At 42.0% G+C, this 26,428-nt stretch overlaps 2 protein-coding genes across 2 annotated transcripts in view; one reads left to right on the top strand and one right to left on the bottom strand.

Annotated features, from left to right (window-relative positions):
• Positions 1-26,428, bottom strand: part of TRPC5 (transient receptor potential cation channel subfamily C member 5) — a 133,881-nt gene that overhangs the window by 69,854 nt on the left and 37,599 nt on the right. The window lies entirely within an intron of this gene.
• On the top strand, positions 25,489-25,815 carry TRPC5OS (TRPC5 opposite strand). Its single transcript, XM_060002622.1, has one exon. It carries the CDS (start codon positions 25,489-25,491, stop codon positions 25,813-25,815), a length of 327 nt encoding a protein of 108 aa, XP_059858605.1.

Below are 26,428 nucleotides of genomic sequence, written 5' to 3'. Positions count from 1 at the left end.
CTCAGTACTTGCACTGAAACACAAAGTGCTGAAACGGTGTCAACATACTTCCCCTAGGATCCAGACTATCAAAGCAAAGCTGGAGAGAGATTTAATTACAGCAGGGGTTTGTAGCATTTCTGCAACTGTAAGGGAAGCATTTATTAATTTGTTTGCAAAGTCCAACTAGTAGTTAATAATATTCAGTATTCTTCTTTTCAAAGTATGTTTCAAGTATATTGTATGTAGCCTCCTCAGAGATTGGCCAGAGGTTGGAGAAATCAGAGAAAGAGGGAATGTATAAAATAAAGGTACAGAAGGTTTCAGTGCCCCAGCAGAGCAAAGAACCCAGGAATCCTTGGCTCTCATTCTTTAGGCTAAACCTGAAGTGTCTCCCTGACACTTTTAGTTATCCCAGTGGGGCCTATGGTTCCGGGAAGACACTTCTTTGTTGTAGTTCAAAGCAATGACTATATGTGGGTTGAGCTCAACTGGGGGGGGGGGGTGAGGATAAAGAAAAACTAATATCTCGTCCTGTTCTTTCACCCTGTTCCAGGCTTCTGAGGTTCCTTGGTAGTGCCTTACGAACCTCCCTAGTGCCCTACGGGCAAGTCCGATATACCAGTCAGTACATTTTAATCAAGTGCCTGCTAAATACTCTTAAGACACCCAAAAGTGATGCAAATAAAAGGAGTGAGGTTGCACAAGGGTCATGTTTATTTATTGAACTAAGCATCTTCCAAGTAGTCTTGGATTTTGGCCCCATAACAGCCCGTGAAATAGGTATTATTACTCTCCACCCCCTTTTCACAGAGAAGGAAATGTGAAGCTCAGCGAGGTTAAATGCCATGCCAAGGGCTTATAGCGACAAGGTGACAGAGCTGTGATTCAGACCCTGATCTGTATAACTCCACACCCTGTGCTCTTATCCACTATGCTGATATGATTCATTTATCTAGTCCACTTTCCCCCTTTTTCAAGTGGGTAATTTACTGCATTTTATAGAAAGAAGAACTGAGGACCAGAAAGTATAAATGACTTGCTTAGGATGGCGTGGTGGTGGTAGTGGCGATGGTAGGCGTAAAGAGCAGAGGGAGAAGCTAGAAAACACACTTCCTTCCTTATACTGCATGTTTTTTCTACCTACCACATTCTTTCTAGTTCAGAAGATAAGATACTTCTCATTCTGGGAAATAATTGAAGAACTAGAAAAAGCAGTCTGTCATTAATTGTGTGATATTGAATTTCTGGATTCTGTGGTACAGACAAATCAAACGATAGAGCCATTTTCTTTCCCAATGGACATTGAAGACCATTAGTCATACTTAGCCTGCCAGCAGGCTTTGAGTGGGGAGTACATTGCATCCCTGTGGGATCTTCCAGGGAGATGGAGGAGACCAAAGAATATATACACTTTGACCAGGGAACTGGGCTAGAGAATCCAGCTGCCATAAAAAAGAAGCTTGCTATAGCATTACTAAGTTGCTTCTGAGACACTTTGAGGGGGGCGGGTATGAGAAGAGATGCAGAACTAATTGGTATTTTCCAAGATTTAACTGAGTGATGGTGGCAGTACTGAACAACCTTGGGAGTTCCTTGGCCTTGAAGCAGATTGGCTTCCTATTCTCAACAGGACTTCCCCTAGATACCATTGTGCAATGAACTCCCTCCCGTCATTGGATCAAGGTGACTAATCAGAGGGATGGGGCTAGTCTCTTGCTTCCAAGAAACTAAATTTTACTTTTGCCTGATATAGACAGTCTATTTACATGCAAGAATTTGCTGTTTTCTTGGCAGACTATGGACTATTAAGCATTAGCATTCCTTACAACCCCAGGGATTACTGTAAATCCTCAGAGAATTTTGTTACATTGGATAAGTCCTAAAGCTCCTGGTTATTTTCACCCCCTCTCAATAATTTACTGTAAAAGAATCCTCATGAAGTAGTCTTTTTTGTTTGTTTGTTTTCCCACAAAAGTGGTCATAGCCCAGAGGTTTTATACAGTTGTAACCATCTCTTTCTTTTCAGCCATTGCCCACACCACACTCCTGGAGGCCTGTCACCAGATTTTCATGCCTCCCTCCCCATCAAAACCATATGCCTACACTACCGAACGTAAAATCGATAGCTAGTGGGAAGCAGCCGCATAGCACAGGGAGATCAGCTCGGTGCCTTGTGACCACCTAGAGGGGTGGGAGGGAGGGAGACTCAAGAGGGAAGAGATATGGGAACATATGTGTATGTATAACTGATTCACTTTGATATAAAGCAGAAACTAGCACACCATTGTAAAGCAATTATACTCCAATAAAGATGTAAAAAAAAAAACCATATGCCTGCTCCATTGGGTTTTTTTGGATGACTTTTTTTAAAAAAATTATTGGAATATAGTTGATTTATGCCTACCCCAGTGTTGAGAAGCAGGCAGAACTGAGGAATAAGGACTGAGCTGATGAGGACTGGTTTAGTCAGCATCTAAGGATGCTTAAAGCTCTTTGCTCATTTCCTGAGATTTTCAGGGCCAGAAATCAGTCCTGTAGTGTGATGGCTCTGGAAAGCACGGGGGTTCTGGAGTCAATTAGTTCTAGGTTGATATCGTATCTCTGTCACTCACTAGCCAGGTGATCTTCAGCAACTCTGTTTTCATACTTATAAAGTGAGGATAACAACTCATTTGTTGCAGCTGTCTATTTTTCCGACCTCATGGCCATTCACCTAGGTCTTTCCTCCTACTTGCTAAGCTATTCTGTCATTTTTGAGCTTTGCCCATTATATTTGACTTTGCCCTGTGATATCCATAGGGTATAGATTGTTGTAATCTAGGCTTCAATTCATGACTGTGCAGACCCTCTCTTTGTTTTGTTTGTGGAATGAAAACTCCATGAGGGCAAGGGCTGCGATTATTTGTGCTTACTATCATATTTCCAGTACCTAGGACCATATCTAGCACATAGCAGGTGATAAATAAAATTTGTGGGATGAGTGAATGAATGCATAAACTCCCCGGTCCCGGTGCCCAGATCAGCCCCATTGCCATAAGGCTGCACACAGCCTGATGTAAGGAGTGGTTTCATCCTACAGGAACAGGTCCTGTTCGGGCACTATCCAGTGAGCAGGGCTACTTACTCGCTTTGCCCTGGATAGTACCTACAAATTTCATTTGGTTCATTCAGGGCTGATACTGAGTCACCCTGTACTGAAGGGGTTAATAGGACTATACAGGCCTATTTAACTTAGAACCTGATAAGGATGACAAAAATGATTAGTTGGCCGAAGTGACCTCCCAATGAGGAAAGAATCAAAAGTATTTTACTAAAAATTGAATTATACAAACACATACTCCCAAACCAAATAATATAGCAGGGTTTTGGAACCAATAACCAGTCTCTTGTCTCTAGGGTATTGATGAAACCATTAGACAGGAATTCATGGTTCATGCTCTGAGCTGCATTCATCATCCTGTTCTTAAGTCATCAACTGAGGACTTCAGTATCCTTTAATAGTCCAAGCCAGTATACACCAAACTGGCTACTTCTTCACATTAGGCCTGATAAGCTAACTGTGGAGAGTTCACAGGGTCTACACATGCTCAGAGTTCAGCCTTGTGAAGCTTACACTCCCTTTACTGCAATTGTAGTGTGTCAGCCCTCTCTTTTCTTAACTGCCAATTGCACATTATAGGCAAAAGCTGTGGGTACAGCTCCTGTACTTGGGAACACTTTCTTCTCTAGCTATTAAAAACTGGTTACAAAATGTAGGTGTCCTGGAAAGAGTTATATAAACCATCTTGACTGGGTGAAAAGGAAATGTACTTCCAGGTGGTGTGTTACCTAAAAAAGTATCCCCCGGTTTCTTGGGGGGAGGGGAATTCAGTGGTTGCTTCCTGTGTTACATTATAAATACATCTGGCTGCAACGAAGCTAGAAGTAGTCTATTTCCTGTTGCAGTGAGGATACAGTGGGGTCATGTCTGTTTCCTTTTTATGACTCAGAGGGCAGCCTGAAACTACAGGAAAAGTGAGGTAATGGCAGATGCAAACTAAGTGAGCTAAAGGCTGAAAGGAATATATGATTGAGGTTACTCTTAGTAAAGAGTAACTGAGATTTAGCCAAGGCCTAAACAGTAATTAAGGCAAGGCCAGAGTCTATCCAGGACGTCAGGCTAGATAAGGCCTAGCTGGGGCTTAAGTTCAGTTAACTTATAGCCATGGCCTAGTCCTAGTTACACCTAACAAGAGTGTAGCCAGGTTCAAAGCCCAGTTAAGGCTAAGCTAGGGCTAAGCCTATTTAAGGGCTAGTAAGCCCAGTTAAGAGGCAGCCAGGGCCAGAGCCTGCTTATGGCCTAGTTGCTCAGTTAAACTCTAGATAACCCAGATAAGGCCTAGCCTAAACATAGTTAAGGTCTAGTCAGTCTAGTTAAGGTGTAGTCAGGGCCTAAGTGTAGTTAAGTACTAGCAAGGACATAGTTAGGCCTGCCCAGAGCCTAAGCATAGCTAGACTTGTCAGAACCTTATTAAGGTGGAGCCAAGATGTAAGCCTAGTTAAAAGCTGGTTATCTTGGTTAAGGCCTCATCAGGGTATTGTTAAAGCGTAAAGAGTGCCATAGCCTACCTTAGGTCAAGTCAGAGCCCAGTAAAGGTCTAGATAGGGCCAAAGCCTAAATAAGTCGCTGTCATAGTCTAGTGAAGTCGTAATAGGAGGATAAAAAAAATTTAGTCCTAGTCAGAGCTTAGTTAAGACTTAGGCAGGGCCTAAGCCTAGTTAAAATGTAATTGAAGCCTAGTAGGTCAAGTCAGAACCTCAGCCTAGTTAAGTGTTACAACTCCGTTACACCTAGCCATGGCCTAAGCCTAAGCTTATGTTTGGTCAGAGCCCAGTTAGGCCCTAAACCTAATTAAGTTCTAGTCACAAATCAGCTGAGGTAGAATCCAGAGCGTAAGCTTATTAAAACCTATTCAAAGCAGAGTTAACGCTTAGCCACAGTCTTATTAGGGTACAGCCAGGCTCTAAACCCAGTTAACTAACCAAAATTGTTAAAATCTCCTCAGAGCATGTTAAGGAATAGCCTTGGACCTAGCCTACCTTTTGTGTCCACTGAGATTTATCAATTGTAAACTGAGGCTCCTGCATTACAAATGCAGGGTATTCTGTCTCTCTTTTTTTTTTTTTTTTTTTTTTTTTTTTGCAGTACGCGGGCTTCTCACTGTTGTGGCCTCTCCCGTTGCGGAGCACAGGCTCCGGACGCGCAGGCTCAGTGGCCATGGCTCACGGGCGCAGCCGCTCTGCGGCACGTGGGATCCTCCCGGACCGGGGCACGAACCCGTGTCCCCTGCATCGGCAGGCGGACTCCCAACCACTGCGCCACCAGGGAAGCCCTGGCCTAAGCATTTTAAAGCCCAGTTATTCAGAAGCCAGGTAGGGGCTAAATCCACTTCAGTTTTAGTCAGAAACTGGGTGAGGTAGAATCCAGTGCCTAAGCTATATAAAGCCTAGTTACTCAGTTGAGGGGGACTTCCAGGAAGATGGCGGACGAGTAAGACACGGAGATAACCTTCCTCCCCACAGATACACCAGAAATACATCTACACGTGGAACAACTCCTACAGAACACCTACTGGACGCTGGCAGAAGACCTCAGACCTCCCAAAAGGCAAGAAAACCCCCAGGTACCTGGGTAGGGCAAAAGAAAAAACTGAGACAAAAGAATAGGGACGGAACCAGCATAGTGGGAGGGAGCTGTGAAGGAGGAAAGGTTTACACACACTAGGAAGCCCCTTCGCGGGTGGAGACTGCGGGTGGCGGAGGGGGGGAAGCTTCGGCGCCGCGGAGGAGAGCGCAGCAACAGGAGTGCAGACGGCAAAGCGGAGAGATTTCCGCACAGAGGATCAGGGCCGACCGGCACTCACCAGCCCGAGAGGCGTGTCTGCTCGCCCGCCGGGGTGGGCGGGGCTGGGAGCTGAGGCTCGGGCTTCGGTCGGAGCGCAGGGAGACACCTGGGGTTGGCGGCGTGAACGCAGCCTGCAGGAGATTAGTGCGCCACGGCTAGCCGGGAGGGAGTCCAGGGAAAAGTCTGGACCTGCCGAAGAGGTAAGAGACTTTTTCTTCCCTCTTTGATTCCTGGGGCGCGAGGAGAGGGGATTAAGCGCGCTGCTTAAAGGAGCTCCAGAGACGGGCGCGAGCCGCGGCTAAAAGCGCGGACCCCAGAGATGGGCGTGAGACGCTAAGGCTGCTGCTGCTGCCACCCTGTGTGCGAGCACAGGTCACTATCCACACCCCCCCTGTGGGGAGCCTGTACAGCCCGCCACTGCCAGGGTCCCGGGATCCAGGGACAACTTCCCCGGGAGAACGCACGGCGCGCCTCAGGCTGGTGCAACGTCACGCCGGCCAATGCCGCCGCAGGCCCACCCCGCACTCCGTGCCCCTCCCCCCCCCCCCCCCCCCCCGCCTGAGTGAGCCAGAGTCCCAGAAGCAGCTGCTCCTTTAACCCCGTCCTGTCCGAGCGAACAACAGATGCCCTCCGGCGACCTACACGCAGAGGCGGGGCCAAATCCAAAGCTGAGCCCCTGGGAGCTGTGAGAACAAAGAAGAGAAAGGGAAATCTCTCCCAGCAGCCTCAGAAGCAGCGGATTAAAGCTCCACAGTCAACTTGATGTACCCTGCATCTGTGGAATACATGAATAGACAACGAATCATCCCAAATTGAGGAGGTGGACTTTGAGAGCAAGATTTATGATTTTTTCCCCTTTTCCTCTTTTTGTGAGTGTGTATGTGTATGCTTCTGTGTGAGATTTTGTCTGTATAGCTTTGCTTCCACCATTTGTCCTAGGGTTCTATCCGTCCGTTTTTTTCTTAATAATTATTTTTTATTTTAATAACTTTATTATATTTTATCTTACTTTATTTTCTTTCTTTCTTTTTTTCTTCATTTCCTCCTCCCTCCCTCCCTCCCTCCTTCCTTCCTTCCTTCCTTCCTTTCTTTCTTTCTTTCTTCCTTCCTTCCTTCCTTCCTTCCTTCCTTCCTTCCTTCCTTCCTTCTTTCTTTCTTTCTACTTCTACTAATGCTTTCTTTCTACTTTATCTCCCTTTTATTCTGAGCCATGTGGATGAAAGGCTCTTGGTGCTGCAGTCAGGAGTCAGTGCTGTGCCTCTGAGGTGGGAGAGATAACTTCAGGACACTGGTCCACAAGAGACCTCCCAGCTCCACATAATATCAAATGGCAAAAATCTCCCAGAGATCTCCATCTCAACACCAGCACCCAGCTTCACTCAACGACCAGCAAGCTACAGTGCTGGACATCCTATGCCAAACAACTAGCAAGACAGGAACACAACCCCACCCATTAGCAGAGAGGCTGCCTAAAATCATAAGTCCACAGACACCCCAAAACACACCACCAGACGTGGACCTGCCCACCAGAAAGACAAGATCCAGCCTCATCCACCAGGACACAGGCACTAGTCCCCTCCACCAGAAAGCCTACACAACCCACTGAACCAACATTAGCCACTGGGGACAGACACCAAAAACAACAGGAACTACGAACCTGCAGCCTGCAAAAAGGAGACCCCAAACGCAGTAAGATAAGCAAAATGAGAAGACAGAAAAACACACAGCAGATGAACGAGCAAGATAAAAACCCGTCAGACCTAACAAATGAAGAGGAAATAGGCAGTCTACCTGAAAAAGAATTCAGAATAATGATAGTAAAGGTGATCCAAAATCTTGGAAATAGAATGGACAAAATGCAAGAAACATTTAACAAGGACCTAGAAGAACTAAAGATGAAACAAACAATGAAGAACAACACAATAAATGAAATGAAAAATACTCTAGATGGGATCAATAGCAGAATAACTGAGGCAGAAGAACGGATAAGTGACCTGGAAGATAAAATAGTGGAAATAACTACTGCAGAGCAGAATAAAGAAAAAAGAATGAAAAGAACTGAGGACAGTCTCAGAGACCTCTGGGACAACATTAAATGCCCCAACATTCAAATTATGGGGGTTCCAGAAGAAGAAGAGAAAAAGAAAGGGACTGAGAAAATATTTGAAGAGATTATAGTTGAAAACTTCCCTAATATGGGAAAGGAAATAGTTAATCAAGTCCAGGAAGCACAGAGAGTCCCATACAGGATAAATCCAAGGAGAAATACGCCAAGACACATATTAATCAAACTGTCAAAAATTAAATACAAAGAAAACATATTAAAAGCAGCAAGGGAAAAACAACAAATAACACACAAGGGAATCCCCATAAGGTTAACAGCTGATCTTTCAGCAGAAACTCTGCAAGCCAGAAGGGACTGGCAGGACATATTGAAAGTGTTGAAGGAGAAAAACCTGCAACCAAGATTACTCTACCCAGCAAGGATCTCATTCAGATTTGATGGAGAAATTAAAACCTTTACAGACAAGCAAAAGCTGAGAGAGTTCAGCACCACCAAACCAGCTCTACAACAACTGCTAAAGGAACTTCTCTAGGCAAGAAACACAAAAGAAGGAAAGGACCTACAATAACGAACCCAAAACAATTAAGAAAATGGGAATAGGAACACACATATCGATAATTACCTTAAATGTAAATGGACTAAATGCTCCCACCAAAAGACACAGATTGGCTGAATGGATACAAAAACAAGACCCATATATTTGCTGTCTACAAGAGACCCACTTCAGACCTAGAGACACATACAGACTGAAAGTAAGGGGATGGAAAAAGGTATTTCATGCAAATGGAAACCAAAAGAAAGCTGGAGTAGCAATTCTCATATCAGACAAAATAGACTTTAAAACAAAGACTATTAGAAGAGACAAAGAAGGACACTACATAATGATCAAGGGATCGATCCAAGAGGAAGATATAACAATTGTAAATATTTATGGACCCCACATAGGGGCACCTCAATACATAAGGCAAATACTAACAGCCATAAAAGGGGAAATCGACAGTAACACATTCACAGTAGGGGACTTTAACACCCTACTTTCACCAATGGACAGATCATCCAAAATGAAAATAAATAAGGAAACACAAGCTTTAAATGATACATTAAACATGTATATGTATAACTGATTCACTTTGTTATAAAGCAGAAACTAACACACCATTGTAAAGCAATTATACTCCAATAAAGATGTAAAAAAATAAATAAATAAAAGACTCCAAGAAAGTATAATTGGAAAATAAATGCATAATAAATGTCAATTAAAACTAATTAATTATAAAAATAAAAAGCAAGGAAAAAAAACCTAGTTATTCAGAAGCCAGGTAGGGGCTAAATCCACTTCAGTTTTAGTCAGAAACTGGCTGAGGTAGAATCCAGGGCCTAAGCATTTTAAAGCCTAGTTATTCAGAAGCCAGGTAGAGCCTAAATGTAAAGTTTTAGTCAGAAACTAACTGAGGTGCAAATTAGGGCCTAAGTATTTTAAAGCCTAGTTTTTTAGAAGCAAGGTAGGGCTTAAATATAGTTAAGTTTTAGAAACTTACTGGGGTACAAATCAGGGCCTATGCTTATTAGAACCTAGTCAGATCCAAGTTTTAGCCAGAGTTTTGTCAAGTTATAGCCAGGGCCTAAACCCATTTAAGACTTAGCCAGCATGGTTAAAATCTGTTCAGAGTATGTTTAGGACTAGCCATGGCCTAAGCCTAGCTTATGTTTAGTCAGAGCCGTTAGGGCCTAAATCCACCTAAGTTTTAGTCAGAAAGAGCTGAGGTAGAATCCAGAGCCTAAGCATTTTAAAGCCTAGTCAGAGCCGAGTTAAGGCTTAGCCAGAGTCTTTTTAAAATACAGCCAGGCCCTAAACCCAGTTAAGGTAACCAACATGGTGAAGATCGCCTCAGAGTATGTTAAGGACTAGCCATGGCCCAAACCTAGTTTACGTGTAGTCAGAGCCCAGTTAGGGCCTAAATCTACTTAAATTTTCGTCAGAAACTAGTCAGGGGTAGAATCCAGGGCCTAAGCATGTTAGAGCCTAGTCAGAGCCGAGTTAAGTTTTAGCCAGAGTCTTGTCAAGCTATAGCCAAGGCCTAAGCTTACTTAAGGCTTATTCATCCTAGTTAAAGTTTAGCCAGTCCAGTTAAGGTCTAATCAGGCATAAGCTCAGTTAAGTCCTAGTCACAGCCTATTTAGCCTACTCAGGGACTAAGCCTAGTTTACATCTATTCAGAGACTATTTAAGGCCTAGCTGGGACCTAAGTCTAGAGGAGGCATAATCAGAGTCTCATTTAAGGTGTAGCAAGGGCCTGAGCCTTTTTAAAGCCTATTTAGCCCAGTTAAGTCCCATAAGGGGCTAAACTTAGTTATGTCCTAGTTAGAGTGTAATTACAGCTTAACCAGGGGTAAGCCTAGCTAATGCCTAGTCAGAGTATAGCTGAGGCTAAGCCAGGGCCTAAGTCTAGTTAAGGCCTAGTCTTCCCAGTTAAGCCCTATTCAGGCCCTTGACTTTGTTAAGGGCTAATCGAGACTTAGGGTAACCAACTCTTCCCAATTTGCCCAAGATTTTCCATATTTAGTGCTGAAAGTGCTAGGCCCTGGAAAATCCTTTGGTCCCTGGCAAACCAGATTGGTTGGTCACTCTAGTCAAGACTTTTTAAAGAAAACTTTTCTTTGCCTTGGAGTTTATAGTTTATAAAGCATTATTTCAACAGTATTTGATTATTGCAGCATCCATTTGAGATAGGTGTCATCATCATCCCCATTATATAGACGAATAAACTCAGGTTTAGAGAGAATAAGTGCCTTCCTCAATGGCATATAGTGAATAAGTATCAGGGGTAGCGTTTATATCTATGTTTGAATTCACAAGCCATGCTCCTATTTTTTAAACTAAACAGGCATCTCCCCATAATTAAACTTTGTCTAAATCAGAAAAGTAATACTTGCTTAAGAAATTATCATCATCCTATTTTCAGATCAGGAAAGTGAGTCACAGTGAGTCACAGTGAGCTTAAGCGACCTGCCCAAGGTAAGAAAACTTTTAAACTTGAACCCAGTTACTCTGCCTCCAAATCTCATATTTTTCCCCTTAAAAATAACCTCTTTTCTTCATCCTTCCTACTTCCCCAGTGTCAAATACTTCAGCACATGCCTGTGTGGCTGAGGTTGTATGTTTTCATGTTTCAGTGATGCTTGCGTCCATTTATTATCTGAAGTCCATCAAGCATTTGGTAAACTATGCTTGAGTGGATGCTTCTGTTTTCAGTCTGAGGTTTCTGTATTGATGGTTGCTGTTTCATTAGGGGTGGTTTGTTGAGCCTGGAAGCAAAGCCGACTTGGTAGTAGGGTCAAGCCTCAACCTCTTGATTTGCTGTGATCAAAGGAAAAGGGCACTGAAGACAAACTTGATCTACTTAGTAATTCTTGGAAGGGTTATGGGATACATACATCCCTGTCATAATGACATTCTGGGGACCAGGGAAAGAGACCAGGCCTCCCTCGCTGGTACCGTGTATTCACCTGCCAGAAGGCACTGAGGACTTGGCTTGCCTTTTCCTGGCTGTGCCATTTCTGTTGCCTCCTGTGAGCTTACCAGGGGTGACAGGCATCTCTGTTAAAAAGCCTGTATGTAAATATAGCTGTATCTTCCACTATGTTATCCTGAGGACAAAATAGTTGCCACCCCTGCAGAATGTAGCAGCTTCTGGATTGGATGCCAATGGTAGCAGTATGCCAAGCATGAAGTATCCTGTTTCTCTCCTGCCAAGTAAACACCAGCTTCCTCTTCAGTGGTACATTTAAAGGGACAGTCTGCACTCTTCTTGTGCGGCAGCGGCAGCGGGGGAGAGCTTTCGCCATGGGCAGTCAGCGGCTTAGATGGTGGCGCAGTGGAAGCGGCCACCAGGATGCACCTTCCGTGGCAGATGCCATCTTAGACTGTAATTTCCCCCTTTGTGCGGTTAAGTTGCTTTGGAGAACTATTTGGTTTAGTGTGGAATGCAAGAGGAAGGCAGAGCTGGTTAGGAAGAAACAAATGATTTATTCCACTGAGCAGCTGGTATAGTCAAATGTTGCTTTCTTTCTTGGAGAGAGCACCATTTGGAAATGGAATCATTTTCTCTGACATTCACATGGCTATTCCCCACATAAACTCAGGTCTTTAGATAACTTCACGTGTTTGTATTCCCATGAGCAGGTGCAACACATTCAGCTTCAAGGCACTGGGTTAATGGCAGAAGCAAGGCGTGTCTCTGTCCTAACAAAAAATCTGGAAGGCCTTTCCTCAAGGACTGCGGCTTTGCAGTAGAATGTTGGCAGCTCTGGGAAGAATGCACAGAACTAGGTTCCAGGTTCTACCACATTCCAGCTGTGTGATTTTGGGTAGATCTTTTTGCCTTTCTAGATGTTAATTTTCCTAAATGTAGAATGGAGATAGTAAACTCTGGGTTGCCCTACCCATGTTATGTGGTAATTGTGAAGATCAGATGAGATACAATGTGAAAACACTAAAGTATAAAACACTATAAAAAAGTAAGGAGTTATTAGTCCTGTTATTCGTTCAACAAATATTTATTGAGTACCTACTACATGCCAGACACTCTTCTTACCCTTGAACAAAATAGAGATCACTGCTTTCATGGAGCTTACCTTCTAGAGAGGGGAGACATAAAATAAATAATAATCATAATAAACAAGTAAACCATATAATATGTACATAAGGTGATAAGTTCCAAGAAAATTGAAAAAGTAGAGCAGAATAAGGAAGCCTAGGAGTGCCAGGTTGGGAGGGGGAGGTTCAGTTTTTGAAACTGTGCTAAGTGTAGCTCTCATTGAAAAGGTGAGATGTAAGAAAGGGTTTGAAGTTGGTGAGGGATTTAGCCATCCAGATATCTGAGTAAAGAACATTCCGGGCAGAAGGAATTGCCAGTGCAAAGCACCTAAAGAGGAAATGTGCCCGGTGAGTTTGGGGAATGACAGAGGCCAGGGTGGCTGGAATGGACGGAGGGAGAGAGAAGTAGAAGATGAAGTTGCAGATTATATCACGGGGTGCCATGTAGGCCGTTATAAGGATCTAGGTTTTACTCTGAAGGAAATGCAGAGACAGTACAGGAGGAGTGACATGATCTGACTCACAGTCTAAAGGGATCACTCTGGCTGTTGTATTGAGAAGAGACTGGAGTGAGGCAAAGAGAATCCTGTTAGGAGGCTGTTGAAATAATCAAAGTGACAGGTGGATGATGGTGGCTCACAATGACAGGTTGTTAGATTTTGGATATATTCTGAAGGCAGAGCCAACAGGGTATCCTGGTGGATTGGGTGTGGATTGTGGGAAAAAGAAAAGAGTCAAAGATAAACTCAAGCTTGTATAGCCTGAGTAGTTAGAAGGACAGAGTTGCTATCTCCTTCAGATGGAGAAGGCTATAGGTGGAGTAGGTTTTGGAGGGAAGACCAAGGACCCAGTTTTGGAAATATTGAGTTTTAGATAACAGAAATCATTGTGAAGGCACTTAGATACACAAGTATGAGACTCTGGAGAAGGGTCTGAGCTAGCTAAATAAATTTGGGATTCATTGGTAGATAGGTGTTATTTACACCCTGTATGAAATCATCAAGGAAGCGACTATAGACCAAAAAGAAGAGGACTTGGAGAGTGGTCATGTCAGATGCTGCCTATAGGACAAGCAAGATGAGAACTGGGAATTAACCACTGAATTTAGTAGTGTGGAAGTCACTGGCAACTTTGACAAGGGTAGTTAGGTGGAGTGGCCATTATATTTAATTAAATGTATGTTTGGGCTTCCCTGGTGGCACAGTGGTTGAGAGTCTGCCTGCCGATGCAGGGGACACGGGTTCGTGCCCGGGTCCGGGAAGATCCCACATGCCGCAGAGCTTCTGGGCCCGTGAGCCATGGCCGCTGGGCCTGTGCGTCCAGAGCCCGTGCTCCGCAACGAGAGAGGCCACAACAGTGAGAGGCCCGCGTACCGCCAAAAAAAACCCCAAAAAACCCCACAAACCCACAAAAACAAACCGTATGTTTTAGAGCAGAAATATTTAACCTGGTAATATCAGTCACAAGAGATGAGAGATTTTGTTCTTGTTGAGCAAAACTGCCTTGAGAATCCCTTGCCTCTAGGTAATACTAAAAAGAAAACCCTGTAAGGAATCCTATCAGGACAACTCCATCCAGTCCTTTGCTTGAGCAGCATGCTGGTCTGCTATTGGGAGGGCTCTCGCCAGAGGACAGGGCTGTGGCCCTGGTGTGCTTTTCTTTTTTTTTTTTTGCGGTATGGCGGGCCTCTCACAGCTGTGGCCTCTCCCATTGCGGAGCACAGGCTCCAGACGCACAGGTTCAGCGGCCATGGCTCACGGGCCCAGCCGCTCTGTGGCATGTGGGATCTTCCCAGACCGGGGCACAAACCCGTGTTCCCTGCATCGGCAGGCAGACTCTCAACCACTGAGCCACCAGGGAAGCCCCCAGTCTGGTGTGCTTCTCTGAGTGTTAAGCATATAGGGGATGGGGTTCGCTCTTTACCCATGCTTAAAATGCTAACTGTTGGCCTCTTTATGAACCTTGAGAGGTAAAAGAATGAAGTCTTCAGAGGGAGAGGAAACAATAAATTCATGCCCAAGGGCAAAGCATTTTTCTTTTTGGGATATTAGGAAAGATTTTTTTCTACCTCACTTCCTCCAATTTATTCTGATTATGTTTATCTCAGAGGTCAAAAATGGAGAAGTTTGAAAACAGGAGACCAAGTACTCTTGTCTTATTTTTAATTTTCATAGGTCAGCATATGGTCTTAAGGTGATTTGAATGTTCGTTTAGGTTTTTGGTATCTTTTCTTTTTACTAGAACGTTCTAACTGTAGGTACGCTCTGAGAACAATAGTATTTAGGGATGAGGACAATGAAATGGTTATCCTCAAGGAGGCCTGTGGCCTACAATCCACTTGGTAAGCCACCCACCACAGCTGTATTGTGTTCTTGTTGACACCTTAACACTGCTTCATATTCTGCTGGTGATTTGGAACTCCCCAGAGCGTCACTAGGCAGACCACAGTGTAAGGGAGAGCACAGAGGGCTGAGAGGCTGAAGAATCAGATTCTTACTCTTGCTCTGCTACTAACCAGATATGTAATCTTGGCACATCTCTTACCCTCTTTGGTTCTTCACTTCCTCAGCTGTAAAATAGGGATAATCCTTGCTCTGCGGGATTGTTATGGGATTAAATAAGTTAATGTATGTGAGGGTACTTGAGGATATAATTAGCAGAAGGAGGAAGCTATGAAACACTAGAATGAGCTACCAAGGGAGGTTATGGAATCTTATTTTGAGACCATTAAAAACAGAAGCAGTTTTCTTTTGGTGGATAAGCAGTAAGTGCATTTGCAGGCAGAAGGAAGAAATGTATGACTTCTGATCTTCTTTCCAGGTGGTAAAATAAATGAACTGGGTCTCTCCTGGCAAGCTGGCATTTGCCACGGAAACCGAGAGGAGGCCACTACTGGTGCTTTGTCTTGCTCTTGTCAAATTTCTGAGAGGTATTCTTGAAGCTCAGTACTAAATCTGGGCTAGGATGGTAAGGGATACAAAGTATACAATGGTATTTGTATGATGCTTCCTTTCTTACCCAAATGATGCACATAGGAAGAGCTGAGAATCTGGGCTGGTTCAGGTGAAGCCTTTCTAGACACGAGGTCATGGCCTTCATTATCTTGCCAATTACTTTCCAGGTACGGTTGATCCTTGAACAGTTCACTTATATGCGGATTTTTTCAATAGTATTATAAACACTACAGAACTACATGGGCTGTGGTTGGTTGAATCGCCATATGTGGAGGAACCACGGATGTGGAGGGCCACCTGTAAGTTATAGGTGGATTAACCCCCATGTTGTTCAAGGGTCAACGGGGGATGTTTCCAAGGAATAGCTAGTTAATGCTTTGAAAGATTCATTGCCATAATACCCAGTGGAGGGCCTTCTCCATGCAGCTTGCAATGTGTGGGAGGAATAACCAATGGGCAGCCTGAAGTGTAGTCAGTTTTCACCTGCCAGAGCTCAGAGCCAGAGTGAGCAAGGGCTTCAAAGGGGAGAGTGAAGTAGGCCAGGAAGATCCACTAATCCTCAAGGAGTCCCTACGTGACTGGTCTTACGTCTTCCGAAAGGGTTATGTGTGAATTAGAGCCACAAGACAGTCTTGCTCCCTCACATCTTTATCCAAGTGTATAGTCATGTTGGTTCTAACCATGAGATGACATATCTCTGGTACTTCCTTCCAGTTTCTGTAATGCCTGCAGTTGTCTCACCCTGACTGCCCCCTCCACCTTCCAGGGATCACTAGTCAGTACCCAGGATGCACCACACACTGTCTCCTGGATCCCAGAATTTTCTCCAGAACAATTATATTAGCTAGCATTTATGAAGAACTTACTATATACCAGGCACCATTCTAAACTCGTTGCATGTGTTAACTCACGTAATTCTCACAACTTTTATTATCTTCATTTTACAGATGAGGAAACTGAGGCAGAGTAGTTTAGCAAACGTCTAGTTAGTAAGTGAAAAATTTATAATTCAAATACAGATCTGTTTGACTACAGATCCTACTATTACAACCACTAGCATCATTTTACCGTGTCTCCCAAAGAAAATATACAAACAAGCAAAAACAATTTTCTTTTTCCCTCTCAGAAAGCTGAGGGAAGACTCGGGAATAAAATCCCTTTTCCTTTTACCTCGAAGTTTTGTTTTTATTTCCCTTATATTAGACCTCACCTTCTGCACTGGTAATATTTAAAAGCCAAGAATCTTTCTAGAAGCATTACAGCTCTTTTCAGGCTCTCTGGGAGCCTGTGGGTTTCTCATAACAGCCGAGATTCAGGGACAAGCCGGTGCAGAGTCCCACCAAGTCAAGATGGGGTTGCTGTCCTCATGTTTGAAGACTGAGGAAACTATTTGTCTGTCTAGGAAAATAACCAAGAGATATATTTTCAAAAGTGGCTGTTTTTCTCCAGTGACGAAGTTGTTTTTCTGAAGGGTAAGCAAGAATCTGTGATTCTCTCTGCAGCAGTGAACAACTTTGGAGGAGGAAGAAAGTAATTCAGTAGAATCTGATCTAAATTGACCATAAGGACATTTCCTACCCTCCATTTTTTCAGTTTCTGTTTTGAATTTTTCATATATTTTCAAGAAGGGGCCATGTTTAGCTCTTCAGCCACACAATTCTTTCCTTTCTTTCTTGATAAATTAAATATGGTTCATGGGGATTTTAAATGTCAGATCCTATAACAGGCAAATGCCTTATTGCACACAGTTTTAAAAATTTTTTTTTAACGTAAAGGATGGTAGCTTTTATTTTTCTTTAAAAAAAAAGAGTTTAAAGGGTGGATCCTGTTGCTTTGTTCATTGTAGCCCCTCAGAGAGCTCCTGCTATGTCAAAATTATAAAATTTGCCCTTTGGGAACAAGGCCCTCTTGATGTTTCCTCAGGGGTGGGGAGGGCAATGAGAAGTAGCGTCTGGGGGGTGTTTTTATTTATTTATTTAATATCTTTATTGTAGTATAATTACCTTACAGTATTGTTGGGGGTGTTTTAAAAAAAAACCTGTGTTGAATGCATGTATCCAAATGGTACTGCAGCATTAGAAATGGGGCATTGTTAAAAAATTTACTGTTTGTAAATAGGAAGCTGGCACCTATACTCACCAAAGGCACATTTTAATCTCTCCCATATAACTGCCTCTCTTCCCGTTGGATATGAACTAATTTACCTTGCCTGATGTGGAGAAACTTATCAACTATAAACATAGACCCAGAGGATTTGGATTCCTTTGCTCCTTTTCCACCCTACTGTTAGACACTTATTGCCAGTTTGCCAGCTACAAGCATCACAAAATAGCAGGGTAGGACTGTCTGCTAAAAGAAAACTGGTGGCTTTTGATTAGTTGTGCTGACAAAAATGTTATAAGAGTGAGATTAATAAAAGTCTACGGGGTTAAAGATTCTAGTTATCAGATAGACAGCATGGCCTCTGCCCCAGCCGTCTTTCTGAGCTACTTATAAGATGTGGCTTATCTCATCTTCTGTCAATTTACAACTGCATCCAGCTACAAGGGTCTCTTGCTTTACTTAGCTCTGCCATGAAGTAGGCCAAGGACCCTTCTCTGTACCTTCAGACTTCATTCCATTTCCATTCTGTGATGACCAGCTTGCTGAACCCTGACAAGACTCTCATCACTGTCTTGCTGTCCTTACTGGTTTTATAGGAAGGAAACCCCAAATTAAAAAAAGAACAATTTTTTGAGCTATAGCATACATAAGGTGAAATACATCAATTTTGAGGGTACAGCTGAATGCTTTAAAAAAAAAATACGTAAAAAAAAAAAAAAAAAAAAAACATACGTAATTATATTGACAGAATATTTCCAGCACCCCAGAAGGCTTCCTCACATTTCTTCCCAGTCAATAACCACCCGCCCCCCACAAGAGGTAACTACTACATTCACCTTTGTTCTACAGATACATTTGCCTGATCTTAAATTTCACATAAATGGAATTATATGGTATGTACTTTTAGGCATCTGGTTTCTTTCAACATTCTCGTACGTGTATTTTTGTGGACATTTGTAATCTTTTATTTTATATACTTAGGAGTAGAATGACAAGGCCATTCAATAGAGGTATGTTTAGTTTTAGTAGATACTGCCTAACAGTTCCAAGGAAGTTGTACCAGCTAACACTTTCACCAATAATGTATGAGAGTTCCAGTTGCTCCATGTTCTTCTCAGTGCTTGGTATTGTCAGTTTTTTTTCTGTTTTTTCAATTTTAGCTATTCTGGTGGGGTTTTGTGTGTAATTTGCATTTTCCTCATGAGCAATAATGATGAAACTCTATTCATATGTTTGTAGGCCACTTGAAAGTTCTCATCTGTGAAGTGCTATTCGATTCTTTGTTCTATTTTTAAAAATTGGACTGTTTTTTTTCTTATTGATTTGAAAGAGTTTAAAATATATGTATATATTAGATACAAGTCCTTTGTTAAATATATGTATTGTGAATATTTTCTCCCAATCTGTAGTTGGCCTTTTCACCCTCTTAAGGTGTCTTTTGATAAATTGAAACTCTTAATTTTAATGAAATCCAATTTATCAATCTTTTTTCATAGTTAATGCTTTTGTGTTGAATAAGAAATCTTTAACTACTGAAGGTCCCGAAGATATTTGCCAATGGTTTGATTTAGAAGATTTACTGTTTTACCTTTCATGTTTAGGTCTATGGTCCATTTCAAATTATTATCATTATTATTATTATTATTATTATTATTATTATTATTATTATTATATCCAGTGTGAGGTAAGCATCATGGTTCCACTGATTTATTTGTTTGTTCTTGTGTCAGTACCATGCTGTTGTATAACTGTAGCTGCATAGCTAGCCTTGATATCTGGTAGTATATGTCCTCCAATTTTGTTCTTCCTTAAGATGTTTTGGCTATACTAAGTCCTTTATATATCCTTATACATTTTAGAATCACTTTGCCTAAAATGCCCTTTGGGGATGGTTTTGAGCTTATTAATTCATTAGCCTCCCCATGTCTTCTCAACTTCAAAATTGTTTGAGGGAGAGACCAGTAGTGTATTTGTGGCAGTCTCCCTCCCTCTAGTGAGAATTTGTCTCCAAAGTACCGCGAGGCTTGGGAGACTCCACTCAGACTTTTCCACGCATGTGCTAGGCTAGAACTCAGCTAACTTCAGGTGAGGAAAATTAGCCCTGCATTTCAGGCTTCTCAAATTTCCAATCCATTATGCTAGCCTCAACCTTTATGCAGATTTCTCATTTTCCTCTGTAGACTCCCTCTGCCTTGGTGCCAAACCTCATCTTCAATTTGTGCCCAGAATTAGCAAATGTCTCAGTGAAGAAAAGAAGTCTGTGATTATCAGCATTCTTACAAAAGACTTCACTCTCTGAAATTTTAGTTCATCTTGTCCTTGTTTCCACAGATCGCAGATATCTTTAAAACCTATTAATTGTGTAGTTGATCATTTTGTTGTTGTTTTTTAGTTGTGACAGGAGCATTCACATCCCATTTGAAAGCGAAAGTCCAGTAAACATTTGATAGGCATAACCTTGACCCTCTCATCCATCTTGGCTCTATCACAGGTGAGTAGTTTATGAGGGGGCCAATTCAGTAGGTCAGGGGAAGGGCAGGTAAAATGGACACAACATTCCTGTCACAGATGATGGAGATTGCTGAGGGGACTGAGCTGGCTCTCTCCATCCCTCTGCTTTGGGACTCACAGTCAACTTGGAATTCAGCCAGTTTCCAGGGATGGGAAATGAGATTAACATTTTGAGTTCTATTCCTGCTTAGAATGCGATGTCAGCTCTGGCCTGAATAAGGCAAATTTTCCTCCTATAGGCACCTGAATTTGTGCCCTCTGGCACAGGACTTTAGGAATCATACCTGGGCTGACTTCCAATTCTGTGTCTTCACTTACCATGTGGCGGTGGGCAATTTATTTAATTTCTCTGTTCCTCAGTTTTTTCATCTGTAATGTCACAGGGTTATCAAGTAGATTAAATGTTCTAATATTAAAAAAGAAAGTACCCGAAGTGTAATAGATCTTCAATAAATGTGAACATTTATTAGAATACTTAGGCCATGTCATCTCATCTGATATATAGTTTTTGAGGCTGGGGATCATGCTTGGTCACCTTTTGGGGGTGAGTAAAATTTACATACAGCGGGATGCACAAATATTAAGAGTACCATTCAGTGAGTTTTGAAAAATGCGTAATCTTGTATAAACCTGAATCACCTCAGAAAGTTCTCTTAGCCTCTTCCAGTCAGTTTCCACTCCCCTAGATGCAATTGCTATTTGGATTTTTCCACCGTAGATCATTTTGCATTTTCTAGAATTGCATAGGAATAGAATAGTACAATATATATTCTTTTGTGTCTGGCTTCTTTCATTAAGTACAATGTTTTTGATATCCATCCATGTTGTTATCCCTATCAGTAGTGGCTTTCTTTTTATTGCTGATTAGTATCATATTGTATGAATATATCACAGTTTGTTTATCCATTCTCCTTTTGATTGACATCTGGGCTCTTTCCACTTTTTTTGGCTATTATGCATGAAGCTGCTATAACCATTCTTATAAAAATCTTTCTGTGAGCTTTCATTTCTCTTGGGTAAATGCCTCAGAGTAGAATTGCCGGGACTGGATAGGTGCTTGCCTGGTTTTATAAGAAACTGCCAGACGTTTTCAAAGAGGTTGTATCATTTTATACTCCCATAAGCATGTGTGAGAATTCTGGTTCCTCTACCTCTTTGTCAACCTTTGATGTTGTCAGTCTTTAATTTTAACCAGTCCAGTGAGTGTATTGTGGTATCTCATTGTGATGTTAATTTGCATTTCCCTGATGACTAATGATATTGAATATGTTTTCATGTGTTTATTAGCTATTTATTTTTCTTCCTTTGTGAAATGTTTGTTCAACTCTTTTGCCCATTTTTAATTGGTTTGTTTGTCTTTTTATTATTGAGTTGTAGGAGCTCTTTATATATTCTGGTTACAAGTTCTTTGTCAGATATATTTTTTGTGAGTATTTTCTCTGTCTGTGCATTGCCTGCTCATTTTATTAACCATGTGTTTTGATGAATTGTTTTATCTTTGTACCCCCTGCTATCCATGAATATTTTGTTTTTGTTTTTGTTTTGTTTTTGTGTGTGTGTGGTACGCGGGCCTCTCACTGTTGTGGCCTCTCCCGTTGCGGAGCACAGGCTCTGGACGCGCAGGCTCAGCGGCCATGGCTCACGGGCCTAGCTACTCCGAGGCATGTGGGATCTTCCCGGACCGGGACACGAACCCATGTCCCCTGCATCGGCAGGCGGACTCTCAACCACTGCCCTATGCATGAATATTTGGAAAAGCCCTATGCATGAATATTTGACACAATAATATTTACTGAATGAAAGAGTTAAAAGTTGTTCCTCCCTCCCTTCTTCCCTTCCTTTCTTTCTTTAACAATACTTACCAGTTACCTACTATGCAGCAGCCTTTCTTCTATGCCTTGGATATACTGCAGAAAACAAAACAGACACGCTTCCTAATCTCATGGAACTTCATTTTAGTCTATATATATGTGGGGTGGGGTGACAGAAAAACAAATGAATAAACAAGAAAATATGAGGTGATCATAGGTGCTATAATGTAAAAATGCGCTGTATGCAAAACGAGAAAGGGATGATTAAGAGGCTTTTTCAGGTTGGAGGGTCTGAAATCTGAGGAGATGATATTTAAGCTGAGACCAGAATGACAAGAAGCCATTTTTTTTTTTCTGGGGGAAAGGGATTCTAGGCAGAAGGAACAGCTAATAAAAGGGTCCTTAAGGTGAGTTGGGGCTAGGTGCAAACTATCCAAAATACACCTTTAAGCAAACAACTTAGGTTCAGGGTTTGGTTGCTTTGGAAATTATCGTAACTGGAATAAGCTGATGCTATACTCTTACTATTTCCTAGCACTGCAGTACTCGCTAATTTCTCAACACCCTCCCTGCCCTCGCCCCATCCCCAGCTCCTAGGTTCCAAGATGCTTTGAAGATAGGAATTGTGGGTTAGCTAACACAGTGGTCAACAGGGTTAAGGCTAGGTCAGGAATGTTTTTTTCCCATCAAAGGTGACCAAGAGATAGAAAAAATAAACCAAGGGTTGCATAAATAATAGATAACTACATTTGTCTTTATAAGATAGCAACATATGAAGTGTTCTACCTCTCCGCTTTTTACATTTAGATTGTGTCTTGTAAAACTCTGTAAATACATCTATTTGATTAATGGACTATAATTTGTTTCTAAATTTTGGCCAGCTTAGGGAGAGATGGAAGAAAAGATGATGGGAAGGGGTAGTGTAAGATGAAGATACAGAGAGAATGAAATAGAATGAAACACATAGGTGAATAAATGGAGGTGTATTGACAAAGAAGATTAATAACAGAGTCCTAGAGGGAGGTAGAGAAGCTGAGAAAAGAAACTGGGTGAAAGGGAAGCCAGAAGTTAAATAGGTTTTGTGTGAGTATGTTCCTATTACCCTCTTGTGCCCTTGGGCTACGGGCACTGTAGTAGTTTATTGCTTCCTTTGAAAAGTTTGATGGTGCTCTCTACTACTATTCAACACACACCTTACTTCTGTGTCTTTCTTCTGATGAGCTGATTCATGCTCTACATTAATGCCAAATTCCTCTCATGATTTTTTACCATTATTTCCTTCCACTAGATTGCTTTTTCTCTAATCAAAAACAGAGATCCTGTGAGTTAATGAACTGCCACGCATCTAGTACCGATTCTCCCATATTTCAGATGGAAGTTGCCTCCAGCCAAAATCATGCCTTCTGGTTATTATGGTTAGGACCCTTATCATCAGGGCAAACCCCATGTCTACTGTCAGGATTTGGGGCGAAAAAAAAAAAGTGAGGTTCTGATAGGACTTATGCTAGGTGAAGATAGTATATAACTGAGTGGGTCAAACCATACCCTGTGGAAACTAGCAAGCTCCATGTGAAAATCGCAGACCATCTGGTGGATGATTTGCTCTACTCCAGTAAAGGCCTAAGGAGTACAAGTCGCTGTGGTAAAGCTTGTGGCTTGCTGGGCCCCACTCTGGTCAGAACTGCTGGAAACAGGGCAAAGATAGATTTGGCAGTATCCTAAAAGAGGGAGGTGGATGGTTGCTTCCTAGTACTCTCCACTGGGAAAAACTTGACTGAGGCTGGAGAGAGGAAACCAGCTCAATTTGCAGGACTGCTAGCTAGAAATTTAATGTGTATATATGCCCAAGAAAACAACTGGCCAAAAGAACATAGCTACACTAATCAGCTGTGGACTTGAGATATATATTCTAATAAACAGAAGATTACAGGATTACAGAATTACAGAAAATTACAGAAATTTACTGCAGGAAAAAACAATCTGGTGAAGGGAGATATGAAAAGAAATCAATGAAAGAAATTTAGCAATTCATGTAGGACATGTACCAGCTCATCAGAATGGAAAGACAGAATAATCTATTTAGAATAAGAGAGGAGACAATCCTGACCCCCGCCAAAACTAATACAGACTCTGCAGTCTTGGGAACTCCAAGTCTCAACTCAGGTCCCTTTTCAGTTCAATTTAAGGTTGCAGATTGGGCATGTGAAAGCTCAGGGCATGTGGACATGAATATTCTAGGTAAGCAGAGGAGAAAGAGTGGACAAAGAAAACTATGAATCAAAGAAATGAGTAAGCAATATGAGCTATGCTGAATTACTAAAATCTTGAAGCCTCAACAAACTCATTTTTAAGGGGAATGGGGGATGGTAAACCAGACAAATGTGATAGGCAGATTATATTGGGCCATTCTCTAGACTTTTAAACAAGGAATATTACCTTAAAGAGGTATAAACTTAGGAATAGGGCTTGTAGAGCACTCAGACATACAGATGAGAATAGTATGACCATGGTTTTAGACAAATTTAGGAGAAATAGCTGCTAGATACGGAATATTGGCAGTGATAGGAAATGACCAAAGAACTAATTTTATAACAGAAGTTATATAAAATTTGGGAAAAGACAGAGAATGTGGGACTTTCATTTACCATAAATTCCCCAGACTGTAGGGGCAATCGGAAACTTTAATGAATGAATTATTAAAAACACAGAAAGAACTTAGCAGCACCAGATATAAATGGAAATGAGGCGAAGGTACTAATAAAACAGGATTAATTGAAAGACTCTGAGTGTATGTATCCTCCTCAATAGAGATGTTCAAGAAAGATAGACAAACTACCTATGCTCACTTTGTTCTCAAATCCCATAAGAGGTAAAGACCATGAGAAGTGTAAAGGGGACTATGAGTAGTAGAGCCTCATAAGGCCATCAAAAAACGAGGAGTAGGACTTCCCCGGTGGCGCAGTGGTTGAGAGTCCACCTGCCGATGCAGGGGATGCGGGTTCGTGCCCCGGTCCCGGAGGATCCCACATGCTGCGGAGCAGCTGGGCCTGTGAGCCATGGCCGCTGAGCCTGCGCGTCCGGAGCCTGTGCTCCGCAACGGGAGAGGCCACAACAGTGAGAGGCCCGCGTACTGAAAAAAAAAAAAAAAGAAAAAAAAAAAGAAAAAAACGAGGAGCAATAGCTAGGGGTACATTTTCAACGTTATCCTATAGCCAGAAACTGTATGATGGAGAAAGGCTCAAGGATACTAACTTTATATTTCTCTTTTCTATTATTAGATCTGCTTTTCTGTTTTCTCTTGGCTGTGGCAATCTGTCTGATGGTCATTATAATAGCAGTTCACTACCAACACAAACGAGAACCACATGTAAATTTTGTGGAAGGTTCACCAAATTTATCAAAAGGTACTGTAGGACCACTGGCCTCATTCTGTACTTGATCATCATCATCATATCAACAGCCTCATTTCTCAACCAAACCAACCACAGAACCATTGCCAGCTCCATAGGATCCATTGTCACCAAGAGCCCATTTACTACAACTTTTAGTAATATTTTATCTACTGAGGAAAGCACAGAGGAATGGAGTCTGTGTCGACCCCTGTACTAGTTGGTGGACTTGTTGATTGTGTAGCCCAGTTAGTTAGAATAGCTGAAGAGCTTCTACGGTTGATTTCACAAGAACCAGTTCCTTGTGAAGAGCAAGATGACAGAGCAGAACAGATAGAAACAGATGCACCTCTTTCCGAGGAAGCTTCACTACCAGACCTTGCTGATCTCCCAGACTTAGAATCGATACTTACACAAAGAGAAGACGAAGACTTAACCTTTGATACAGATCAACCTATGTTAGACACAGAATTATATGAAGAAGCACTCTCTAGTATTAACAATGACTTAAGTAGATAAAACCTCATTTGCCTCCACCAGCATGTGAAAACTGATCATTTCTCTGTGTCAAATATATTCTAATTTTTCGAGATGTTAGCAATAACAGTTTTTCTCCAAGTTTTGCCCAGGTTCATTACTAATCTATTATAGAACAAGCACTATTTGATTGGCTTCTGGCAGAGGCTGGTCTCTTTTCTTCTTTGTATTTATTTATACGAAAAGCTCTGACTTTAGCAGTAGGGTTCTTTCTTTACCTGTACTTGTTCTCCTGTTAGGATTCCTGATAATAGGAGCAAACACTAGCAAAGAAAAGAAACTCCTTACCTAACAATAGAGTGAAGACCTGATGAACTCTATCACATCTTGGGACTCAATTTCACCATTCTACAATGAGTGGAAACTAAAAGGGGAATATCCTCCAGGATGGCAGTATAGTGAATACAGTCACATTAATAGGACAATATTGGGGCACTTTTACTTGAAAAGATAGAACTACTTACTAGGCCTTTCGGACAGAATGTGTCAGCCAAAGGATGCTGTAGTAGACTGGGGGAAATAATTCTACAAATCAGCCATCTACCAGATAATAAAACTGCAGAAAGCTTTACAGATAACTTTTGCCTGGGAGAAA

This window comes from Delphinus delphis, chromosome X (genome assembly GCF_949987515.2).
Source record: "Delphinus delphis chromosome X, mDelDel1.2, whole genome shotgun sequence".
NCBI classification, from domain to species: domain Eukaryota; kingdom Metazoa; phylum Chordata; class Mammalia; order Artiodactyla; family Delphinidae; genus Delphinus; species Delphinus delphis.
Note: the sequence above shows the minus strand (reverse complement) of the source record. Positions and strands in the feature narration are given on the sequence as shown.